General features: G+C 41.1%; 2 protein-coding genes across 2 annotated transcripts; both read right to left on the minus strand.

Moving 5' to 3' along the window:
* Positions 1 to 311: 311 nt before the first annotated feature.
* Positions 312 to 15,563, minus strand: LOC124126641 (procathepsin L-like). Its single transcript, XM_048382107.1, has 9 exons — positions 15,517 to 15,563; positions 12,829 to 12,971; positions 5,306 to 5,411; positions 4,711 to 4,785; positions 4,361 to 4,501; positions 3,587 to 3,710; positions 3,032 to 3,129; positions 2,095 to 2,357; positions 312 to 639 (listed from the first exon to the last, which is right to left on the minus strand). The coding sequence occupies exons 2-9, from the start codon at positions 12,969 to 12,971 to the stop codon at positions 438 to 440; spliced, it is 1,152 nt and encodes a 383-aa protein (XP_048238064.1). The 5' UTR covers positions 15,517 to 15,563; the 3' UTR covers positions 312 to 437.
* Positions 15,564 to 15,927: 364 nt separating this feature from the next.
* LOC124135995 (uncharacterized protein K02A2.6-like) lies at positions 15,928 to 16,743 on the minus strand. Its single transcript, XM_046501730.1, has one exon. It carries the CDS (start codon positions 16,741 to 16,743, stop codon positions 15,928 to 15,930), a length of 816 nt encoding a protein of 271 aa, XP_046357686.1.
* Positions 16,744 to 22,828: the final 6,085 nt, after the last annotated feature.

The raw sequence follows: 22,828 nt of genomic DNA on the forward strand, positions 1-22,828 counted from the left end.
CTATTCGCGTACAATACGCACTCGTGTGTTATATGCACCCTTAATTATGGGCAATTAAATTCTAGAAAAATATATCTGTCGTACATAAACATTTCAGGCTGTCAGCATAAACCACGAAATTTATCTTTCAACTTTTTTTTCAACTAAAATAATATTGTAATAAGAGCCCCCTATTTCTAATTTTGAGAGCGCCCTGAGCGCTTATTACGTTGAATACGGTATACACTTTATTTTGCCCAACAGTTTAGCGTGATACATAACTATGACTGCATTTCTGTCTGAACTAAGAAAAAACACAAACGAAGTAAATAACACGTATGATTGTATCATATAGCAAAATAACGTTTTAAAAATCATCAGAAGAGGAAGAGATGTATCAAAAGGGTAATGGACAAAAAGATAACAAATCATCAGAGTGCGCGGTTTGTTTGATGCTGTTACACTAAAGTAAAAAAGGTTGGCAGGAGGAGCGTCATGAACATTGCAGTGCAGACGGCGACGGCACCATCGATAGTAGCAGCAACTTCACCTGCTGCGCCTGTCAGAGTTGGGTAGGAGGCATAGTTTGAAATCTGGCATGCATTCGTCTCGTTTCTTGGGAGGTAGAAGTAACCACTTTCTCCCCAGCCTGGTCCCCAGCTGAAAGTGACAAAATCATTCCAACGTATGTACAGCAGACCCTACTCTCCTTACAATACAGATAGCTTGATTTTGTTTGTTTGTTGTTTTACGCCGCACTCAGTTTATATTCCAGCTATATGATGGCGGTCTGTAAATAATCGAGTCTGGACCAGACAATCCAGTGACTGACATCATGAGCATCGATCCACGCAGTTAGGATACGATGACATGCATCAACAAAGTCAGCGAGCCTGACCACTCGATTCCGTTAGTCGCCTCTTACGACAAGCGTAGTCGCCTTTTACGCCAAGCATGGGTTGTTGAAGACCTATTCACGGGTTTCAGATAGCTTGATAGCCAAAATTGTACGAATACTGTGTTCACGTTATTATGCTGTCATTTCTCTGAAGCGATGTAACCGGCGTGTGTCTTTGGTGGTGATAAATTAGACTGAGGATTAACATATGGAGCACGTGTGTCAAAACAGATTTTATTATGATTTTATTTATTATTATTATCTAAGCTTACTAACGACATTCAATGATTATCAAATATACATTAAGTTTTAATAACAATCTCTGTATATGTAATGCATAATTTGCCATAAGTGTTGTTTGCGTGTCGCGAGTCATCTCCTTTGTTGTCCTGGGTGCCGTTGTACAAAACAACCTTAGCGCTACGACTGCCGTAAGTCTATGTTTAGATATGGGGGTTATGATCACCTTAGCGCTAAGATCGCTTTGTACAACGGTACCCTGTTCATATTCAGTCACGTAATTTCGTCAGTAGCGGAAAGTGGAGGGTAGTTGAGAATATACTGGCGCAAGTATACACGTAAAGCACATATAACGATGCCGGCCTTGACTTTCGGCGATCGCGTCAGAAAAAACCATCGGGAATCTGAACAAATTACTGGGATATTTGTTATCGTTATCAAATAGTGTAAAGTACCGAAAATCAGTGTTTAACCATGGACTAAGCTGAGACATTTTACAAGTTTTGGCAATAAATTGCAAAATGTTTTATCGAGGACACTAGCCAGATCAGTTTCCATATCTGTGCTTTAAGGCCTCCGCGGTTTGGGGACTTTCACCCAATTTATAACGGTTAGATTTGTCCAAAATGTAACCCTGTTTCATGTTTTCGCTCTGTGGACATCTGACTGCAATTCTTATAGCGGACCGAGGAAATCTGTGTCGGCAATTGTAATTTTGCCTATATGAAGTGACGTCAATGTGTAACAAAATGTGATTAAGTAAGAACTATATTGACTGTTGTTACAATCATAGGGTTTGTAAGGGAATATATTAAAAGGCACATTCTGGGTTAGGTAGACAGGAGGCAGTCATTGTTGTGGTAGAGACATGCTCCATGCCCAGAACATACTCGAAGAACGTACGTCATGGTCAAGTGTATACGGAGTGGGACAAGACTGGTACATATGTCGTTCAATAAAGAAGATATATACCGTACCTGTTTTTCGCCTTCCATACTGGGATCTTGTTGTATGTGGTGTATCCAACAACCAGCACAGCATGATTGACATCACCGCTACAGTCGCTGAACACACCTCGCTTGTAGGACGGCATCAGCGGTCCTGTCTGGATTGCCACAGATATAGGCCCAATGTATGCCAGAGCGTTCTTCAACGTGGCGTCCGATCCTTGCTTCAGCGTCTTGTAGCCTTTGATATTGAGCCCAATCTTAACCGAAGCTTTAGACTTGCATGCCTCGACCTCAAAGTAAAATCGCAACAAATATATATACTTAATGGTTAATCTATATGGCCTTCCGGTATCAAAGGTTACCATTGAGTGCATATTTCAAAGGCTGCTCTCGAAAGCGAGTGAGGCCTACATTATCGTGCTATTTTGTAGCGGGTTATTTCTACACATGGGTCCTACACTGATAGTTATAACAGCCGTGTCTTGTGTAAAAAGAGGATTCTGATGTTACGTATTTAGCTCACGTGTTACTTCAGGTCATCATTTGGGTATCTCTCAGTGGCATCCTTTAAGTCATAAAGTGCTATTGCTGTGAGAGAAACTAACAGTCATCGGGTGCCACCGGTGGGCCAGGATACGCTAACCTTTTCGCGAATACCTGGTATCATCACTAACTGATAGTGATTTATAAACACATGCTCATTATGCAGTCAGTGGTTGAGTATGGTTTTACGCCGCTTTTAGCAATATTCCAACAATATCACGGCGGCGGACACCAGAAATAGGCGTCACACATTATACCAATGTCGGGAATCGAACCCGGGTCTTCGGCGTGACGAGCGAACGCTTTAACCACAAGGCTACCCGACCGCCCCCACAGTGAAGGAGACATGACAACGAATTCATTGTCACTTTGGAATGTTATTGTAGACGTGAATTGAGAGATTATACAACCTTAAACTTACAACTCCTCTGTAGGGGTAGGATTTATCTGTTGCGATACCTTCCAGAATGACATAAGCAAATGCCTTGGTGGGAAGTCCCTTAGTGCATCCATTGTTTCCTGCAATATTTATATACATTTTCAGTCGAGAGTACTATGTGAATAATTATTGTTATTGTTAATGACTCGGTGATCAAGTGCAAGTGCTTCACCACTGCAGCATGTAGATTATCGAGCTTGGCCCAGTCAAACCGTTGGGTTTTGTTAACTATAGATTGAGAACCCCCTGCAGTCGGGTCACGATCAGCCTAGTCACATTCTTACCACCCGTTCGCCATTTCAGTTCGACAAGCAAGGGATCTTGGGGACCTGTTCTGACTATGAATACTTACAGAGGGACCAGTTGGTGATGTTCAGTGGTCATTTCAATTCAATGCAAAATTAATACATATTAAAAGACGTTTTCGACTTACTGGTAGTGGTCAAGCCAAAGATTCATTTCATTTGGATAAGGATGAATGACTGAATGAATGAAATATATTATCCTGGCCATCCTAAATGACCAGTCTGAACTGACCTTGAGCTGAAGAGCAGTCAACAAGATCCTGGGGGGATAGATCAACAGACTTCTTGTTCTTCTTGTACTGCTGGCCTTCCAGCGCCCCAACTGCGCTAAATGCCCAACACGATCCACATCTTCCCTTGTCAGTGGACAAAATACTAGTGCAGCATGGTATCTTGTTTTATTTGGGTTTAAAAAAATTTGTAATCAATCTATCATCCCATCTGATACAGCGAAGGTTTCATGTTCATGTTTGAAGGACCATACTTGTATGCACTGCTTATCTACGAATGCATAGAAAACAAGGGTGAGGGAATGAGTTGGGTTAAACTGAGGTCGATGTATGGTACATCCTTCCAACCGGTTATATCTGCAGTGTGATAGTTTACCATAACATGTTTTAAACCGTCATTGGTTTCATATGAGCTCTTCGTCTTATTACTAACAAGCACAAGCATAAACGAAACCAGCTCTCAAGCTGCTTAATAAGTTCGAGATGTGAACACCAACTGACGGTATAGGGGCATTGTTTGGCAAGAAGCGAAATTAAGTTTATATAAATCGTTTCATAAAAGTGTACATTATGCAAAGGTCGGGGTGAACAGGTTATGACATGAACACACAATGCCATTTAGAATATAACATTTGATAGGTTATGACATGTATACTTCGAGTGTGGACTTCATCTTGCTTCAACTGACTAATCATCATTACGAATCTGTATAATACACAACTGCAAATATCAGGACGTTATAACACTCGATTCTCTGTATGTATGTGTAATATTACCTGATTCTTAACACTCGTCACATAGCCTTTCTTGGACCAGTCGACATTCTCTGGTAAACCGTCCGAGGTATTGAAGGTGTACGGGTTTGACGAGGCTGTCCATACTTCCTCTTTGAAGCAATCCCCTGTGCCGTTTCTGTTCTGTTGGTCCACACAAAATGAAGGAATAAGAAAATGTGATATTTATGGATATATGAATAAAACAAACATTGTCCTTGTGCATAAATTGGTTGACCGATTAATGAGTACGTGTAAAGCAATGTACAGTGATGGGTTTTTCTTTGTTATAAACTTTCACCCTTTCAAACTTCTTTTATTGGAATAGTAGAAGGTCGATAAGTAATACATACCGCTCTCTTGGCTCTGTGCATGGTGTTGAGGTCGATGTCTTCGCCGTGGTGGTAGGCAACATACTCCTCGTACGTCTATGTAAATATAAAAAGGTACTTCTACCCTATTCAAATATGTAGGTAGGGGACAGGTAGGGTTGAGGGAAGATATAATATCTCCATCTCTCCCTCCCTCCCTCCCACTCCACCATTGGATTCCACATTAGAAAGGGTTAGCATGACCTGCTCTACCGGTAGCACTCGCCGCTCACACAATTTACAATACAAAGTAAGACTTAGTATGATTTGTTGCCAGCATTGCACCTGCCATGCGAAGACGGTCCTTAAAACCACCGTCCGGACCAGGCAATCTAATCCTCCATATCTATGGAAGGATGACATGATTGTCAAGTAACACATTCAAATGAATATAGTCACTAAGTGCAATCTTTCCAAGTAGAACATTTGTGTTCAAAATCCACTGGGGTGGGTAGTGGCCATGGGTTGGTAGTTGATCGGTCGGTCGGTCGGTCGGTCTCTCTCTCTCTCTCTCTCTCTCTCTCTCTCTCTCTCTCTCTCTCTCTCTCTCTCTCTCTCTCTCTCTCTCGGAATATACCATGTCATCCCACTGTGTCTCCTGCATCCAGTAGGTCTGTAGTCCTTGGTCCGCCTCCTTGTTGTGCCTCTCAATGTCCTTCACCTTTCTCTCCCATATAGCACGCCTGTAAGAGAACGGTTCAAATAATTCTGATTAATTCAGCTCGCAATCTATGCGACTATAGCGACAAAACCTTTCCCATAGACGTAAAGAAAAGCGACAAAACCTTTCTCATAGACGTAATTAAAAGCGACAAAACCTTTCCCATAGACGTAAATAAAAGCGACAAAACCTTTCCCATAGACGTACATAAAAGCGACAAAACCCTTTCCATATTCACGAGAAGTCTTTGATTCCGACTTTATCATGAGTACGTGTTTATGAATCACCATCAAATAGTGATGATACCAGGTGTTCGCGAAAACGATAACGCACCTTGCCCAATCCGTGGCATCAGTCACAGACACATGTTAATGCAAGTAATACCCCCATTCCACTAGGCGGCGATCAACGGAGCTCCGTGAGAGCGCCATAGAGCGCCATATAGAGCGCCAAGATCGCCAAAAGCGCTAACGGATCGCTAACAGATCGCTAACTGATCTCCATGATCGCCAAGGTCGCCGCCGGTTGACTCCCCTGCACAAAGATCCGTGGCGCTCCGCCAAGAGCGCCATCAGATCGCTAATTGATCGCCTTGATCTCCATCGGAGCGCTAATTGATCGCCTAGATCGCCATCGGAGCGCTTCTTGACCGCCAAGGTCGCAATCGGAGCGCTATCGGATCACCATAGAGCGCCGCCGATCGCCACAAAAGCTGGCCTACCGATCTTCGGCGCTCCATGGCGATCTGATGGCGCTCCTCGCAGATGCATTGGCGCTCCGATTGCGCTCCGATTGCGCTCCGATGGCGCTCTGATTGTGCTTCACTGTTTAGTTCACGATTTGGAACTCCAATGGCGCTCCAGGGTCTCACCCAAAAAGCCTTCCTTCTCCTTCTTCTTCGAGGCTGCTGGGCCAGAATAGCAATCTGCTGGTTCACGATGGCATGGTTCACGAGATTGTAAATCACTTGTATTATGGCAGCTTCGCTATGGTTCATGGTGATACCCGTCTGCTGCCAAGCACAGAACTGAAGAGCGCGGCTGAACGCCACAGGTTTTTATAGGATCGGGCCCCTTTGCGGCGATCAGGTCGCAATCGGATCGCCTAGAGCGCTACTTGAGCTCTAACGGATCTTCATAGATTGCACTCGATCGCTATCGGATCAGAGAAGAGCGCCATAGATCACAATGATCGCCATCGGATCGCCAATAGAGCGCCATTGGAACGCATCCTGATCACATCGGATCGCGAATGGAGCGGGAACTGATCGTGCAAGATCGCCACATTTTTGGGTGGTTGGGTGGCGATCAAGCGCCATCAAGTCGCTATCGGATCACATAGATCGCTATTGGATCTCTATCTGATCGCAATCGGATAGTACCCCTATATCGCCTCATTATATGGCGATCTATGGCGCTCCTTCAGATCGCGTAGATCACCGTGGATCGCCGCCTAGTAGAATGGGGGTATTAGAATCGCTGCTTTAAGCAGAGTGAGTTGTACAGTTCTGACTGCATAATGAGCATGTGTTTATAAATCACTATCAGTTAGTGATGATACCAGGTATTCGCGAAAAGGTTAGCGTATCCTGGCCCACCGGTGGCACCCGTCACATGCAAAGGCAAGTCAATTATTAATCTTAACAAACACGGGAACATACAATGAAAATGGGGAATTGCATCAGACATCGTATTGATGCGTCAAATTTGGATATGTCTGGCATAAAACATTTTAATAAACATCTCTGAGGCCTTGAATACTGTAACTCTGTAACGTGTGACGCTGTTTGAATTCCCCTCATAAATTAAAGTGTACCCAAACTTAAACTTTACCCCATTGTGAAATGTAGGCACCAAAGGGTGCCGGCCCAGTGCGCAGACCCCGGGAAAGTTGAAGCCATCCCAAAGCCACCCACTTGTCTTTCCAAAATAAAATATTATTATCAAGAACCATTCGCCTTCTTCAAGTATAACAATTCTTTATTTCAGTATAAAGGCCATAGGCCCACGTACAAATACTCATTGAAAAATACAGTATGAGGCAGATGACAGAGGGTACTAAGTGACAGTATTTCGGATTGCAAGTGCTTCCAGTATATACTTAACACAATTAGTTACAATACTAGTGCGGTTACAAGACAATAGAGTATTATATTTAAATAAGGTAGGACTGGAAGAGTAATAAATAGGTAAATACTTATTTCTTAAATATCTGTAACATGGGCAGACAAGCATAAAATGAAACTCATCTTCAATTTCCTGTAAATTACAATATCTGCACTGCCTATTACAGTACTCTATACCGCATCTTCTACCTAAATTTACCATCAATGGCAACTCGCCAATTCTTAACAAACAGAACATACGTCTATAATGACGGCTTGTGATTTCACAGAGATACTTTTCAACTGTTAGCAATGACTTATATTCCTTATACATTGATAATTTACGTATTTCACAAACTTTACAATACCAGTCCTGTTGGTTACAGTCTTTTAACCTTTGAATAAATGCATTAATAAAGAGGGTCTCATTACCAACTTCCTGCGAAATCCACACGTGGCCAAATCCATAACTGAATAATAGTCTTTTGACACAAGTTACCCATGTAGTGCGATTAACTTCATCTAAAGATTTCAGCATTAAATAACATTGCTTAGGGTATCTATAACTGGGTAAAGATAACAATTTCAACCAATATTTAATACATCTCTTGTGATAATCAATAAATAAGCCATATCTACCACATTCGCCAAGGGCAGCAACATTTGTAACATGACTACCAATTCCAACAGTAAATTTGCAGAATTTAATCTGAAATTTTTCAATTGCTGCAATTTTTGAATAGCCCCATATTTCTGAAGTGTATAATAATACCGGCTTAATTTGAATGTCAAATATTTTAAAAAGTATATGTACGGGTATGTTCTTCAAACAATGCTGTAATTTCTTAACGACGAACAGAGCCTTATTTGCCTTCTGAACAAGAGAGTCGATACCAGTCGTCCAACACAGCCGATTTGAAAATAACAAACCTAGATAATTATAATAGGTAGATACATTAACATTAACATCTCCAAACCTCCATTTCTCAGTACTCCTAAGTTTTCCACCATTTCTGAAAACTAAAATTTCAGTCTTACTATGGTTAACTTCTAAACCCCATTTAGTACAGAAAGATTTAAGGATATTAAGTTTTCGTTGGAGACCAACTACAGTATCATCAATTATGCACAAATCATCGGCATATAATAACAACAAAATGTCTAGAGATTCTTGACTCACAAATATTCCCCTCTCGCCGGAGGAGTGCAACATTGATTCTAATTCAACAATAAGCAAAGAGAACAATATAGGGCTAAGGCTGCAGCCTTGGCGTACACCACTTAGCGTTTCAAAGTAGCAAGTTGCTGTGCTATTTGATAACTTTACAGCCGATTTCACTTTTAAATACATACCTTTAATGACATAAAATAACTTTCCATGTATACCCTTATTTAACATGACATACCACAACAATTTTCTATTTACACAATCAAAGGCTTTTCTAAAATCAACAAATAAACAGTAAAATCTGCCATTAGCTTTAGATAAGTATTTCTGTATTAGACTTTGCAACACAAATATATTATCAATGGTGCTGTATCCAGCCCTAAAACCTGCCTGAGACTCTGGTATCTTATCGTAAATGTCACAAAACATAGTAAGCCGTTTATTAAGAATAAAAGTAAATATTTTACCCAATACATCACTAAGTGTAATACCCCTATAACTGTTAACATCAAATTTGCTGCCTTTCTTATGAAGGGGAGTAAGTAAACCTCGAGCCCAATCCTCAGGAAAATTACCACTATGCAAAATAGCGTTATATAATATAACTAGATAAGGAAGAAGATTACCCTTGCAACACTTTATCATTTCTGGTAGAACTCCATCGGGACCAGCCGCCTTCCCATCTTTCAAATGATTAATAGCATGTAAAATTTCTGGTTCAGTGATTTCACAATTCAAAATATCATTTAATTCTTCATCATTGCAGACAAAACAGTTAGATTCCTCGTGTTCATAAACAAAACTCTCAGCGGAAGCAAGATTATCATGATCAACATCATAATCAGTTATATTCAAAATATTTTTAAAGTAGGAGACCCATTCTGATGGAGCTATAAACTGAGTTGCATTACTGTTTTTTGATACAAGTCCCTTCACTTGGTTCCAGAAAATCTTAGGACTACAAGTATGAGCCATTAAATCCTCAAGTAATCGCTCTTCAAAAATCAATTTCTTTTGTCTACACATATTTCGATACGCATTTCTTAACTGTCTAAACTGTTGTAAATAGTTCAGATCACCAGTTATTCTAAACATATTAAGAATACGATATTTCTCATGTTTCAACTCTTTACATTCGCTATCATGCCATCTTGCTCCTGAAAATGTACATATGTTTGAGCTTGTAATTACCTTCATATCACTGACAGAAGCACAAGTAATGATCAATGATGTCAATTTTGTAACTGCACAATTAACACCGCTAGACATTTCACCCATGAAATCATCAAAGGGATATGATGATAGCGAGTCCCGAAGTAACTCAGAAAACGCTTCAGCCTTACCAGCACACCATCGGTATCTACAAATAGATTCTGCATTATCAGCATTCATGTTACTGATAACATTCTCTGTATCTGTAACAGCAAACTTAAATACAATGGGAAAATGATCTGACTCACATCTTGTGGCTACACTGAAATCATAATTAGTACTAAATAATTCAGATGAACATAAGCAATAATCAACCATGCTGGCACCCCCACCAGCAAAGCATGTAAAATCCCCGCGGGGATCTGATTTTGTTCTCCCATTCATCATATGTATATCAAGAGAACAGCATAAATCTATTAAATCACAACCATGGGAGTTTACACGATCATCTGTCCACTTTCTAGATATGCTAAAACTGTCAGTTTTATAATTCAAATCTTCCAGTGAAGGAATGTATTTGTTGCCATCCTGTAAAATATAATCCTTTAAGTTGTCTGTTCTAGCATTCATATCACCCATAATCACAAAAACAAAGTCTTCAATATCAGCATCATTGATGCACGAGAGCAAACAGTTTTCTAAGTAATCAATCCCTTTCTGCAGTCTTGGATCGCTCCGGACGGATGAATATACAGGGTGAATATACACACACCCATATAAAATATCGTATGTGTAACCAAAAAGTTTCTTATCCAAAAGCACGAAAATACAATCAGTAAAGTCAGACCAGATCTTCTTGATGTATTGACTTGCAAAATGGCTAACGCAAACGGCAACACCGCCTCTGTTATTAAAGTCCCGTTGGTTAATATAAACAGTATGGTTTGTAAATATAGAAGAAATGTCATCTTTATTTACATTGTTCCATATTTCAACAAATCCAATGACATCAAACTTCAGACAATACATTATAAAGTCAGAGTAAGCTAGTTTCTGTTTCAAACCATGAATATTCCATGTTACTATTTCAAACCAAGTACGCGCATCAATCTCTGGCGGCAACTGGTTGACCGGGCCATCTTCCTAGCTTAGGCCGGGCGAGCTGATGACATCATCAGACGCACTCACTGCACGTGAAAGTCCTGGCTTGTGACCTGATTTGACAGTTGTGACACAGTCTAAACCCAGGTCATAGGAATAAATATTATCCTCAGTATACAGCTTATCATACCGCAAAAATGCCTTCAAATCTGATTCACGCGCCTGAAACATCTTCGGGAGAAGTTTCTTTCTCTTCTGTCGCACCAATGGGGAGAAGTCCTCAGTAATAAACATACCAGTGTCCTTCAAAGCTTTAGATGCCCTCAGAATAGCGTGTTTGTCCTTGTCGTCTGCTAGCTTAACAATAATAGCCTTCCCCTTCATAATGCGATGTGTCCTTTGAATGTTCACATCATCTAATAACTGCAGGTCGTTCCTGAGGACATCTTTTACAATCAGTTCACAATCAGTCCATGACTCTGTTTCATTACCTCTCGGTACACCGTGAAATATCAGATTGTTACGCCTGCTCATATTCTCAAGGTAATCAAGTTTGTCATCCATTGCTTTCATCTGATCTTTCAAACGAAAATTTTCCTCTTCTAGGGCTTGACATCGGTTATTAGTCTCAGAAATCTGCTCTAAAACCACCTTCAGTGTACTCTCAACAGTCTGAAGTTTCAGATTCATATTATCATTAGAACGCTGAATTTTGTCTATTTTACATGACACTTCTCTCAGTTCATCCAACACAGTTTGTAAAGTTTTTTCACTTGCCTTTGAGGATAATGTAAGTTGCTTCTCTCCACCTTTACCTCCAGCAGTAGATCTAGTTTGTACGCCATCATTAGAATCAAGTATATATCTCTATATAAATGAAATATATGAGGATATATGTAGATTTTCAAGTTGACAACTTTTAAGTTGACACTGAATGAATGATTTCATATTTTGTCGGAAAACATGTTATTCCGAACCAGCGTCTTATTATCTGCGGACATGTGACAGTCGGCCTTGACATGACAGAACGGCGTGAAATTTATATTGACCTTAAAATAGCATGAACAACCTTGAGTTAGATCGTGTTAACGGTCCTCATGTTAAAGAAATTACATGAATTTTGATAAAAACAATAAATCAAATATAGATATATATATTTGTTCAGGGCACCACAAGGGTGCGTTATGTTCATTATATTGTTTCTGTGGGTCATTGTTCTTAACGGGGGCCTAGCGGTTGAAGCGTTCGCTCGTCACGCCGAAGACCCGGGTTCGAATCCCGACATGGGTACAATGCATGAAGCCCATTTCTGGTGTCCCCCACCGTGATATTGCTGGAATATTGCTAAAAGCGGCGTAAAACCAAACTCACTCACTCACTCTCTCTTCTTAACGACCCCAGCACACGCAACGCACCAAGGTCGGACGAGAGGGGAGCGAACCTCGGTTCAACGGTTATTTGTCGCGAAAAGCACATCGCTTCCATGGCCCACCTGGTATAGGTCAGTTAGCGACCAACACCTTTGCCAGCGATATGCGTGAGTGAGTGAGTTTGGTTTTACGCGGCTTCGGGTGTTCCAGTTACATCACGGCTTGCCAGCTTAATGTGGGAGGAAAGTCCGAAGTGATGCAGGTCTCAGACGTTTATCACGTCGGTGAAACCCACGAGCACGGGTATGGTGCTGACAACCCTAGACACATAATCGGTGTAAACCAGGATTCGAACAACGGGCTAAAACAGAGTGCTTCTTGTTAACAATCACAGGTTTTTGGCGTGCCCAAGGGACGTCCATATCGCCCTAGAAGAGGGGACTCGTCATTACGGAATGATGATGTAAACAGTCCCTCAAGACCTATTGTTATATGCCTGGGATATTGCTGAGTGTGGCGGTAGACAACAAACAAACAAACCTACCTGGCTGCGTCGGCTTCTCTCGTGTACATCCGATTGTACTCTTCCTTAAACTCCATCCAGCGTTCATCCAGAGTCACGTCAGTACCACAGACAGTGGACCACATCACTGCCACCACCATTGTCCACGCTGTTATGAGTAGCATCTAGTTTTGAAGCAAAGGAAACTATCAGGTGCCTCAGAGAGATTCGTTGTTCACAGCCCCGGAATTCCTGGTGAGAATCATCTTCCCGAGGCAAGAGAGTTAACTGACTATTAAAGTCCAGTTACCACCCTTGCCGAACTAGGCTGGTATAATGAAGTTACATTTTGGCTGGACTGACGAGTCTATGCATAGTCCAATCAAAATCGCACAACGAAATCGAAATCCGGTTCGTAAACTGCCATGCCGATTTTGGTCGATTGCAGGATTTGCAAAACATTTGCACCGCCAACGCGTTGTCAAAAGATATTTATCAAATCTGTTCATGTTTTAAGTCAAGGTGCTCATGTGATTTGATGCAATTCGCGATGTAAGACCCTTTTTATCACAATATAGATCTTGATTATCGATCAGATCGTCTTGACTGGGAAGCGCCATTTTGTTTGAAGCAAATGCAAGTGATACGAGAGGTGGAATCTGATTGGTCCATAGGAGAGGCTTAGAGGGGACATAACTCGTAATAGCAAGGATGGAAACTGGATTTTTAAAGTCAGTTAACTCTCTTGCCTAGGGAAGATGGGTGAGAACAGGTCCCCGACAAACTATTCATGTTGTAAGATTCGACTTAACAAGAAAGCAATTGAAGCATGTGTAGCTTTTTACATGTGCGGATTTGGGAAATATAGGTTAAGTTATTCTATATATTTCGATTTTGTTATGAGACTAAAATACACATGCTGGGATTTTTTTGTCCATTATAAATAATTTCACAGATACCATGTACATGTCCAGAATGTTTCTGTCATGAAGAAAATATAATTTATTCTCATTAATAAGCAATATATGGGAAATGGCAGGGTGGGTGTTCGTCAGTTGTTTATATCAGAAAGCGTTGGCAATTCCGTTGGGTAACTTAGAAATTCTGCATCAAATCACTTCTCTTTAACTTTTAAAATGGAATAATAATCAGCTTTTATTCCTCCACAAAAGAAGAAGAAGTATAAGTTACAATGAGGTGCAACTTTACATGAATTGAGAGTCACATTGTATGTTGTACGTATCGTGCAGTCGGTTATCACATATATTTTGAACAGATGTTTCTATAAATCAGATCACATGATCGCATCCGGGGATTTCCTTTAACATGAAGTATGTTCCAGCAGTTCGGTGCCTTCTCTATGGTCAAGTTCTTCCACCCTGCTATATTTCATAGAAACACAACACTCACAAGTAACATACTGAATACATCTTCTCGAGGCAAGGGAGTTAACTGACTATTAAAGTCCAGTTTCCACCCTTGCCGAACTAGGCTGGAATTATGCAGTCACATTTAGGCTGGACTAACGAGTCTATGCATATTCTAATCAAAATCGCGTAACGAAATCGACATCCATTGGATTTTTACAGTCAGTTAACGCCCTTGCCTCGGGGAGATGACTGAATATAGAGCGCAGAACGGATTCCATGAAAAAGATATTTGGTAAGAGGTGCTTAATTTGATTGATATACGGTGAAAATATAAGTTGAATGTTCTTTCACCTCACACAAGAAACTTTTATGCACCGAGAACAAATGCAAGCACATCCTAGACATAGCACACAAAAATAAACACCAAGAAGACATGAGGCAACAACGCTTTACATTAGGAAGGTGAATAATACTTAGCCACACGGTCATACACAAAACATAAACTGGGCGGTCAATGAATAACTTTAATCCAGTGACCCAGTTAAAAGCTTTTGCAGCGGTTACCTTCTACAATGTAAATCCTGGTTTAGCAAGCGCCCTGCTATCGGTCTTGTACATTGCGTGTGTACACATCATATATTATCTCAATCACATGTAAAAATCAACCCGTGAAGATCCGGGGTAGAATATGTCTTCAGAAACCCATCTTGTAAAAGAAGACCATGCTTGTCGTACGAGGTGACTAACGGGATCAGGTGGTCAGGCTCGCTGACATGGTTGATGCATGACATCGTATCGAAATTGCGTGTATCGATGTTCATGATGTCAAACAATGGAATGTCTGGTCTAGATTTTTCTCGGGTTCATGTCATCTCCCATCTCCATCTCCCATCCTTTTCAATTGAAATGGAGTTGTTTGTTTTATCAAAATTATATAATTTCAGATACTAAACGATAAGTCTAGCTGTGAATTTACAATATAGCAATACAGACTACGGTGATAGTAACATCGTTCAGGGCGGTGGGGCAGCTTAGTGGTTAAAGCGTCACGCGTCACGTCACATGGGTACAATGCGTGAAGCCCATTCCTGGTGTCCCCTACCGTGATATTACTGGAACTATTGCTAAAAACGGCGTAAAATCAAACTAACACACTCACGTTAATCTTTCATGTGTGCCAGGAACCGATATATAAATATATGCACCATGTTGCTCTCCGAAAACGCAGTTAAGCAGCTACGTAAAGCATACTGACTACAGACTACACACTTAAAGTCTGTTCTATGGCTTTCAACGATGAAATCATTTACACTAATAGATCATGAACAACTCTGGGTGAGTTAAAGTATTTGAGAAATACCTTTACGGTCTGTTTGTGGATCAGGACAAGAAGCACGTCCTCACAAGGTGATGTCCCAGTTTGATAGTGGCGCACACAACACAACGCTGCTATCTTACTTCCTGTTCTACTGTGTCGGGTTCTCCTTTCTGAGCTATTAAAGTCCTTGGTAAGCCTATTGTTACAAACTAGAAAATAACTTGTGAATCTGAATGACATATTAGAGTATTGCTAAACTAGTAAGTTAACAATTTCATCTGTCAAATATTCATTCTCACATACAATACTTTTGACAAAAGAGTCTTTTCTAAAGAGCAAATGAATAAAGGTCAATGATTCAACATAACCTTGTTACGTTCACATTGTTGAACACTAAACTAAAACAATAAAACTGGATTGATCAACACCTCAACATTTCACTACAAAGTCTCATCAGAGATCAAGTCTCTGGGGAGGTCTGGAAATTCTTCCAACTCTGGTTTTAGTGTCTGTTTGTCTGTTTGGTGTTCCTGGTAGACACTGGGGTGTGATGTTGCAGTCCGTATTTTGGTTGAACTCAGAGTCACAAACTTTGTCTCTTGAGGTTTCCGGTGTTGGAATCTTGCGTAGATCTGATCGGTTTCTCCGTACTTCCCCATTTGGTGTGTTCACGATGTAGCATCTGGGGGCATCTGCTTTCCGAACAACTTTGCTCTCTGATTTGTTCAACCAGACAGAGTCTCCTGGATTCAACTGTTGGAGTGTTTTCACTCTGTGTCGTAGATCATGGTTGTGTTTTGTCGCCAACTTCTGTTTTGAGTCGAGGTCTTGAAAGTGCTCGTGGTTAACACTTGTCGGCTGTAACTGAATCGGATGTTTCGGCAAACATGTTCGCAGTTTTCTGCCCATCAACAGTTCACTTGGAGATAATCTGCCTGTGAGAGGGGTTGTTCTATATACCAACATAGCAAGATGAGGGTCTTCAGCTTTCCGCAAAATGTTTTTACATGATTGCACCGCACGCTCTGCTTCGCCGTTGCTTCTTGCGTACAACGGACTGCTGGTCACGTGACTGAAGTTGTACTTGCTGGCGAACTCTCGAAATTCTGCTGATGCATACTGAGGCCCGTTGTCAGAAATAACTGTTTCCGGTATTCCATGTCTTGAGAATATCGACTTCAGATTGTTGATGATGCTAGTTGAGGTTGTCGAGGACAGCTTAGCTATTTCAGCATATCTGGAGAAGTAATCGACCACAATCAGATACATGGTTTTGTTCAGTTCGAACAAATCGGTCCCTACTTTCTGCCAAGGCCTTTCAGGTAAGGGTGTGGGCATCAGAGGCTCTTTCCGGTTTGGTCTGTATTTCGAACATACCTTGCAATTCTCAACGACCGACTTTAACTCAGTGCTCAGTCCTGGCCACCACAACGATGTCTGTGCTCGTTCCCTGCACTTTCGTATCCCTTGATGAGCTGCGTGGATTTTTTCCATCATTTCTGGGCGAAGAGTTTTGGGGATGACCAATCAGTTGTCCTTGAGAAGTAAGCCGTTCACTACTGTCAGGTTGTTCTGAAACCTGTATAACCTCTTTTCCTCCCCCTGTAGAGAGTGATATGCAAGCCATCCATTTTGGACGAAACTGAAGATCCTAGAATATTCAGAATGCTGCTCTGTTGCGATTTAATGCAGTTTTGCATCTGAAGCTGGTAAGTGACTGATAACCATTTCCACATACATTTCAGTTTCCTCTTCCAGTTTATTTTCTGTTCTTAGTGGTATTTCCTCCACTGGAGCTCTGGAGAGGGTGTCAGCTACAGTCAAGTTCTTCCCAGGGGTGTGAAAAACTATGTAGCTGTATCTCATCAGTCGCATCCTAAACCGCTGTAGTCTAGGAGATAGGTCGTTGGATCCCAGGATTGCCACTAATGGCTTGTGATCCGTTTCCACTTGAAAGTGTTTGCCGAGAACGAAGTCATTGAAGCGTTCTGTCGCCCAGGTTATGGCCAATGCTTCTTTTCCAATCTGGGCATATCGCTGTTCTGTCTCCTACGTAGGACTTACTATGTCATATGTAGGACTTACTATCTCCTACGTAGGACTTAGTATGGCCTAGAATTACTATCTCTTACGTAGGAGATAGGAAGTCCTACGTAGGAGATAGGAAGTCCTACGTAGGAGATAATAAGTCCTATGTTGGAGATAATAAGTCCTATGTAGGAGATAATAAGTCCTACGTAGGAGATAGGAAGTCCTACATATGACATAGTAAGTCCTACGTAGGAGACAGAACAGCGATATGCCCAGATTGGAAAAGAAGGAGATTGGAAATGTAGGAGATAATAAGTCCTACGTAGGGGATAAAAAGTCCTACGTAGGAGATACTTAGACAAAAAAAGATTCACCGTGGCCCTACTACGCTTCCGTAAATATTTCATCTCTGACCTTTATCCGGTTTTAAAATTTAAAATTGTGCATAAAATTTTGACTGCCTCTTAAAGTATGTATTCTCGCAAAACTTTCAACAGACGAAAAGAAATGTGTATCTCTGAAAACATAGCTGTATATGATCGTGAGGGACGGTTTCAGTATAGGTTCGTTTATATCGTAACAGACAACGTCGAGAAAGTCTGATAGCATAAGTGTTTCTACTTGATTCCTAACTTAAACTGTATCTATATACCCTTACGATTTTGATTATTAGTATTATCTATATTGATTCACTAAATACAATAGGTCTTTTTCTTTATAAACTGGGTACAATATGTGAAGCCCATTTCTGGTGTCCCCCGCCGTGAGGGAATATGTTGTTGGAATATTGCTAATTTGCGGCGTAAAACCATACTCACTCACTCTTTCTTTATAAACCTTAAACTTACCTATACTGTTATAAGGTAAAAATGCATCTCCAAGTCAACCTCAAATTTGGTGGTTATAGCTTTAATATGAGGAAGACAAAAAACGCAGAGTTGGCGCAAACAGGCAGGAAATCAAATATGAAAGCGCCAACCATGGACCCTAAAGAATAGGCCATGTAATCTATTCAGGTTTGCACGTTGGAGATAATCAGGTATGCACATATTATGGATGTTTGATAAATTACTTTTAGAAGAACAAAATATCAACACCAGAAATCAAAACTGCACATAAAGTTGTGTGTAAATGTTATGTTAATGTTATTAAAGCATTTATTGACAAAACCTGGTAACAAGACACAAAGCGACACGCCCTAGAAAGTGGGATGGTGTAACAACTCAATTTACAATGTCAATATCGGGTGTGACCACCATTTGCGTTGTTACAGGCGAGGCAGCGGTGGCGCACTCAAGACACCAGATGATTGAAAACAACCTGTTCCAGGATGGTGTTCCAAATGTCAACCTAAGATTGGTTTAACTGAGCCTGCTGTTATAGCTTGACCATTATATATACAGACTTGTGTTTATAATTTTACAATTTCTTTGCGGGGATATGTTTCAGTCACTCAGTGATGACATCAGGTGTAAGGGTTGGCGTGTCTTTCCCCATCAAGAGCACCCAATACTCACACAATTTGCTTCTAAAGGTTTTAGTTTTGTTGCCTGCGCCCCAAAACAGTACTCCTGCCATGTAAACAAACCAGACAACCAGGTGAGCTACAAGCAATCGATAAAGAGTTATTCTGAACTTTCGTAAATTTACATTCAAAAGATAAGCCTTCTCTTATAGTAGTCCGACATATAGTGTGGTAATTACATTTAAACACCGTTGTGTCGAACTTTGATGTTTCGAACTTACACTTGTCTCGAAGTAAAAGCTTGGTCCCGGCGCAATCCTTCTTTGTATATCATGTTTTGTTGTGTCGAACCTCGGATAACTCGAAAGACTTACGTCGATCCCTTCGACAAAACGGTGTTTGACTGTATTTTTTCCAAAATTGGACGGGGAGCAATTTTATGGATGATGTCAGTACATATATTTTAAAGTCTGGGGTCGGAGCCGCCATTCTCTGTGCACAATTGAGCATCTTGGGTAAGCCGGAAACCCTATGATTGTGGGTTCGAATCCCGGTTCGCCCCGATTAGGTTTCTAGGTTTGTCAGCACCATGCCCGTGCTCGTGGGTTTCACGAAGTGGTAAACGTCTGAGACCTGCATCACTTCGTGCTTTCCTCCCACATTAAGCTGACAAGGCCGCGATATAACTGTAATATTGTTAAAAGTGGCGTTAAACCCAAATGTTGTGGCTTGTCTACATGTTCCTCTCCATGTTTTAGCAGACATTCACACTGTGCTGGGTCATTTCTTAAGACTTTGAATCAGATTTGTTTCCTCAGTTAAGGTAACGCAGTACATATACTAAAATTGTAACGTTTCAGTCAAACTATAGGAGCATTTCAACAAATATCGGTCTTTTGGTCTGTTTGTTTACGAAGATGAATTCATTAACTCGCGAACTTTTTGTATAGAAATCCTAACGCCTTCTGCATTCTGAAATGTGTGTATTGGCATTGCCCCAAAACATGTTCCGCGTATTATAGATTTTCGGTACAGGGAAGAAGGACTGTGTCAGAAAATGGGAAGAAGCCACAGTCTTCGTGTCAACTCATAAGTTCATCATCAGTTGTAATCGTGATTGTGTTAACACATCAGACAACCTTGCAACAACAGACGTATGTACCTTAGTATAGTGCTTGAAAACCTGTGTTTGGGTGTATCATGACGGCATCACTGCACAACATTATCAGAGAGTTATTTGCTACTGGGGATTTTAACAACTGGATGCACTAATGCCACCGCAGCGTCAAAGACGTCCTTTGACGACCGAAGATTTGGGCAGATGCATAGGCATGCTTGAAACTAGGTCAACACAGCGTCACGTTGCAAACGTTTTTGGTGTCATCAGTACGGTGATCAGCAGGGTTATCAACAGGGCATGGAATCGGTACCAGACGTTTGGATCAGCTGCCCAGCGACATGCAGATTGTCCACCACAGAGAAGAAAGCCTAGCTTCTTCTGATTGCAGCAAGACGTCATCACTTCATGATTGCCACCACACTCAGAAATGACCTGACGTTTCTACTCAGACAGCACGTAATTGTCTCCGTGAGGCTGGTCTCCGGTCACGGAGGGCATGCTTTCGCATCCCACTGTCCCGACATCCCAGGCAGGCGCATTTGGATTGGGGTTAACGTCCATTGGACAGACAAGGACTGGGTTCCAGTACTTTTCACTGATGAATCTACATACTGTCGAGACTACACAGATCGTTGTGCCCGAGTATAGCGAAGACAAGGAGAAAGATTTCAGAACCGAACACGACAGCTATGGAGGGGGGATCCATTATGATGGAAGAACCGATCCCCATGTCCTACAGCGGGGCACGATGACAGGTGTGCGTTACATTGATGACATTCTGGATGTGTACGTGAGACCGTATGTTGGTGCAATCGGACCGAACTTCATCTTTATGGACAATAACGCACGACCTCATCGTACCAGGGTCGCTGATGCCTACTTAGAGCAGTAGACTATCGAACACATGTGGAACGAATTGCAGATCGCCCTCTCACGACGCCCCTGTCCTTCCTGGCACGAGTGGAGCAATCTTCTCTTAGCAACCACCCAGAGACTTATTGTGAGGAGGAGACGATGGTGCCATACTGTGATCGCATCACTTGGATCACAAACGCACTACTGAGTTGTTGTTTTCTGACAATGTATTTGTTTTTGTGATACTTTGACTTTTCAGTTTTGGTCAGATGCTCTCATTTTGACGGGTGATCGACTGATTATTGGTCACATGTTGCTTCTTGCCATTGTGTGGCGCATGACAACGGGCTTTTTCTCATTAAACATGTCTTCACGCAATTTGTCTTTGGCTATTTCAACAGATGCACACAATTTGACGTATTACCCTATGTTTATGGTGGTAATCTTTAGCAAATTCGAGTAGTATCCATATTACTGTTTAACAGTTTAATACCTCGATAATATAACATTCGGGGGACAAATCGGGACAGTATTTTCACAATGTATAACCATGTATACTTGTTTGATAGGGTGCAGATTTTTCATCACCTTTTTATTGATTAAGTGTTATCGCTCGAGTAAACATGCTGATAATTCAGGATAATTATGAAAATAAGCCATCCATTGACTAAACAATACTTTTTTTCTAATCCTGTTTTTGACAATCCATTCAAGTGATAACATGATAAAAGTTGAAAGAGTTAACCAATAGTTTAACTACATTGATATTCGTGGGGGATCCTAGTGGTAAAAGTGATCGGTCTTCGCGCCAAAGCTCAGGGTTCGATTCCCCGTGATATTGTTGGTTTATTGTTAAAAATCATACTCACTCATTCACTCACTCAATCGAGGAACGGGGTCAAGAGCTTCAGCTGAAGATGCGCTTAAGTTAAGGCCAGCGTTCCCGGGTGTGGAGACCCGCCCTGTCTCTTACACGCAGAAAGAAGTCGGACGGCGATTCTTCATCGTCGACGCAGTCGTTGAAGACTAGCCGTACAAACCGTCACATTCAGTTTCAGATTCAGTTTATCCTCAATATACAAAATTCTTTGTTGGAGAAGAGCTTCGCATCTGAAAAGACAGTGAAACTCAAGTCCTCCTGAGAGTGACTCACAGAGTTGGCCAGTCTCAATGGGCAAGTCGTGATTTGAAGTACAACATTTTATATCGGCATGTAGTTGACTTAGGGAGTAACCGAGAATTTTCAAAAATTTGGTTTTGCTTATAGTGTTTATAGTATATACCCTTTGGACTCGACTCCATACCTTCCCTCCACTTTTCTATTAACTGATCCTTAAGTATCTGTTCGACCGTTGAGACTAGCCACTTTGTAGGGCATATGTATAGTTTATGAAATATTTCACTTAGTCTGACATCATTTAGTATCTTTTGAACATACACAATCCATGGGAAATTAGTTTTATATTCCGCTGGTTTTGAGATAATGTGGCGGTATGGAAAATGTGACATTTTATTTATGCCATTTTGGCAAGTCAGTTTGTGCCAATAAGTTATCATACGTTTAAACAGTTTAACATAGATTGGTTCCCTGTTGAGTTCTCCATATACCATATGATTTGGCGTTGAATTTCTTAATCCGGCCGCAGGTTTCAAGAATTTTAAGTGTATTTTTTCTATTACTTCTAACTTTTCAGAACCCCATACATCTGAACTGTATAAAAGGATTAGAGCAACCATAATTTCAAAAGCAGTTAGGAGACCATCGAGTGGTAGGTTTACATTTCTAGCTCTTATTCATAAGCAGTACATCGCTTTCGTTGCACTTTCAATCAGAGCTTTTATTCCCATAACAAATCTTCTGTTTCTATGGAATTCTATTCCTA

This window comes from Haliotis rufescens, unplaced genomic scaffold (genome assembly GCF_023055435.1).
Source record: "Haliotis rufescens isolate VD_foot unplaced genomic scaffold, xgHalRufe1.0.p SCAF_4, whole genome shotgun sequence".
Classification (NCBI taxonomy): Eukaryota; Metazoa; Mollusca; class Gastropoda; order Lepetellida; family Haliotidae; genus Haliotis; species Haliotis rufescens.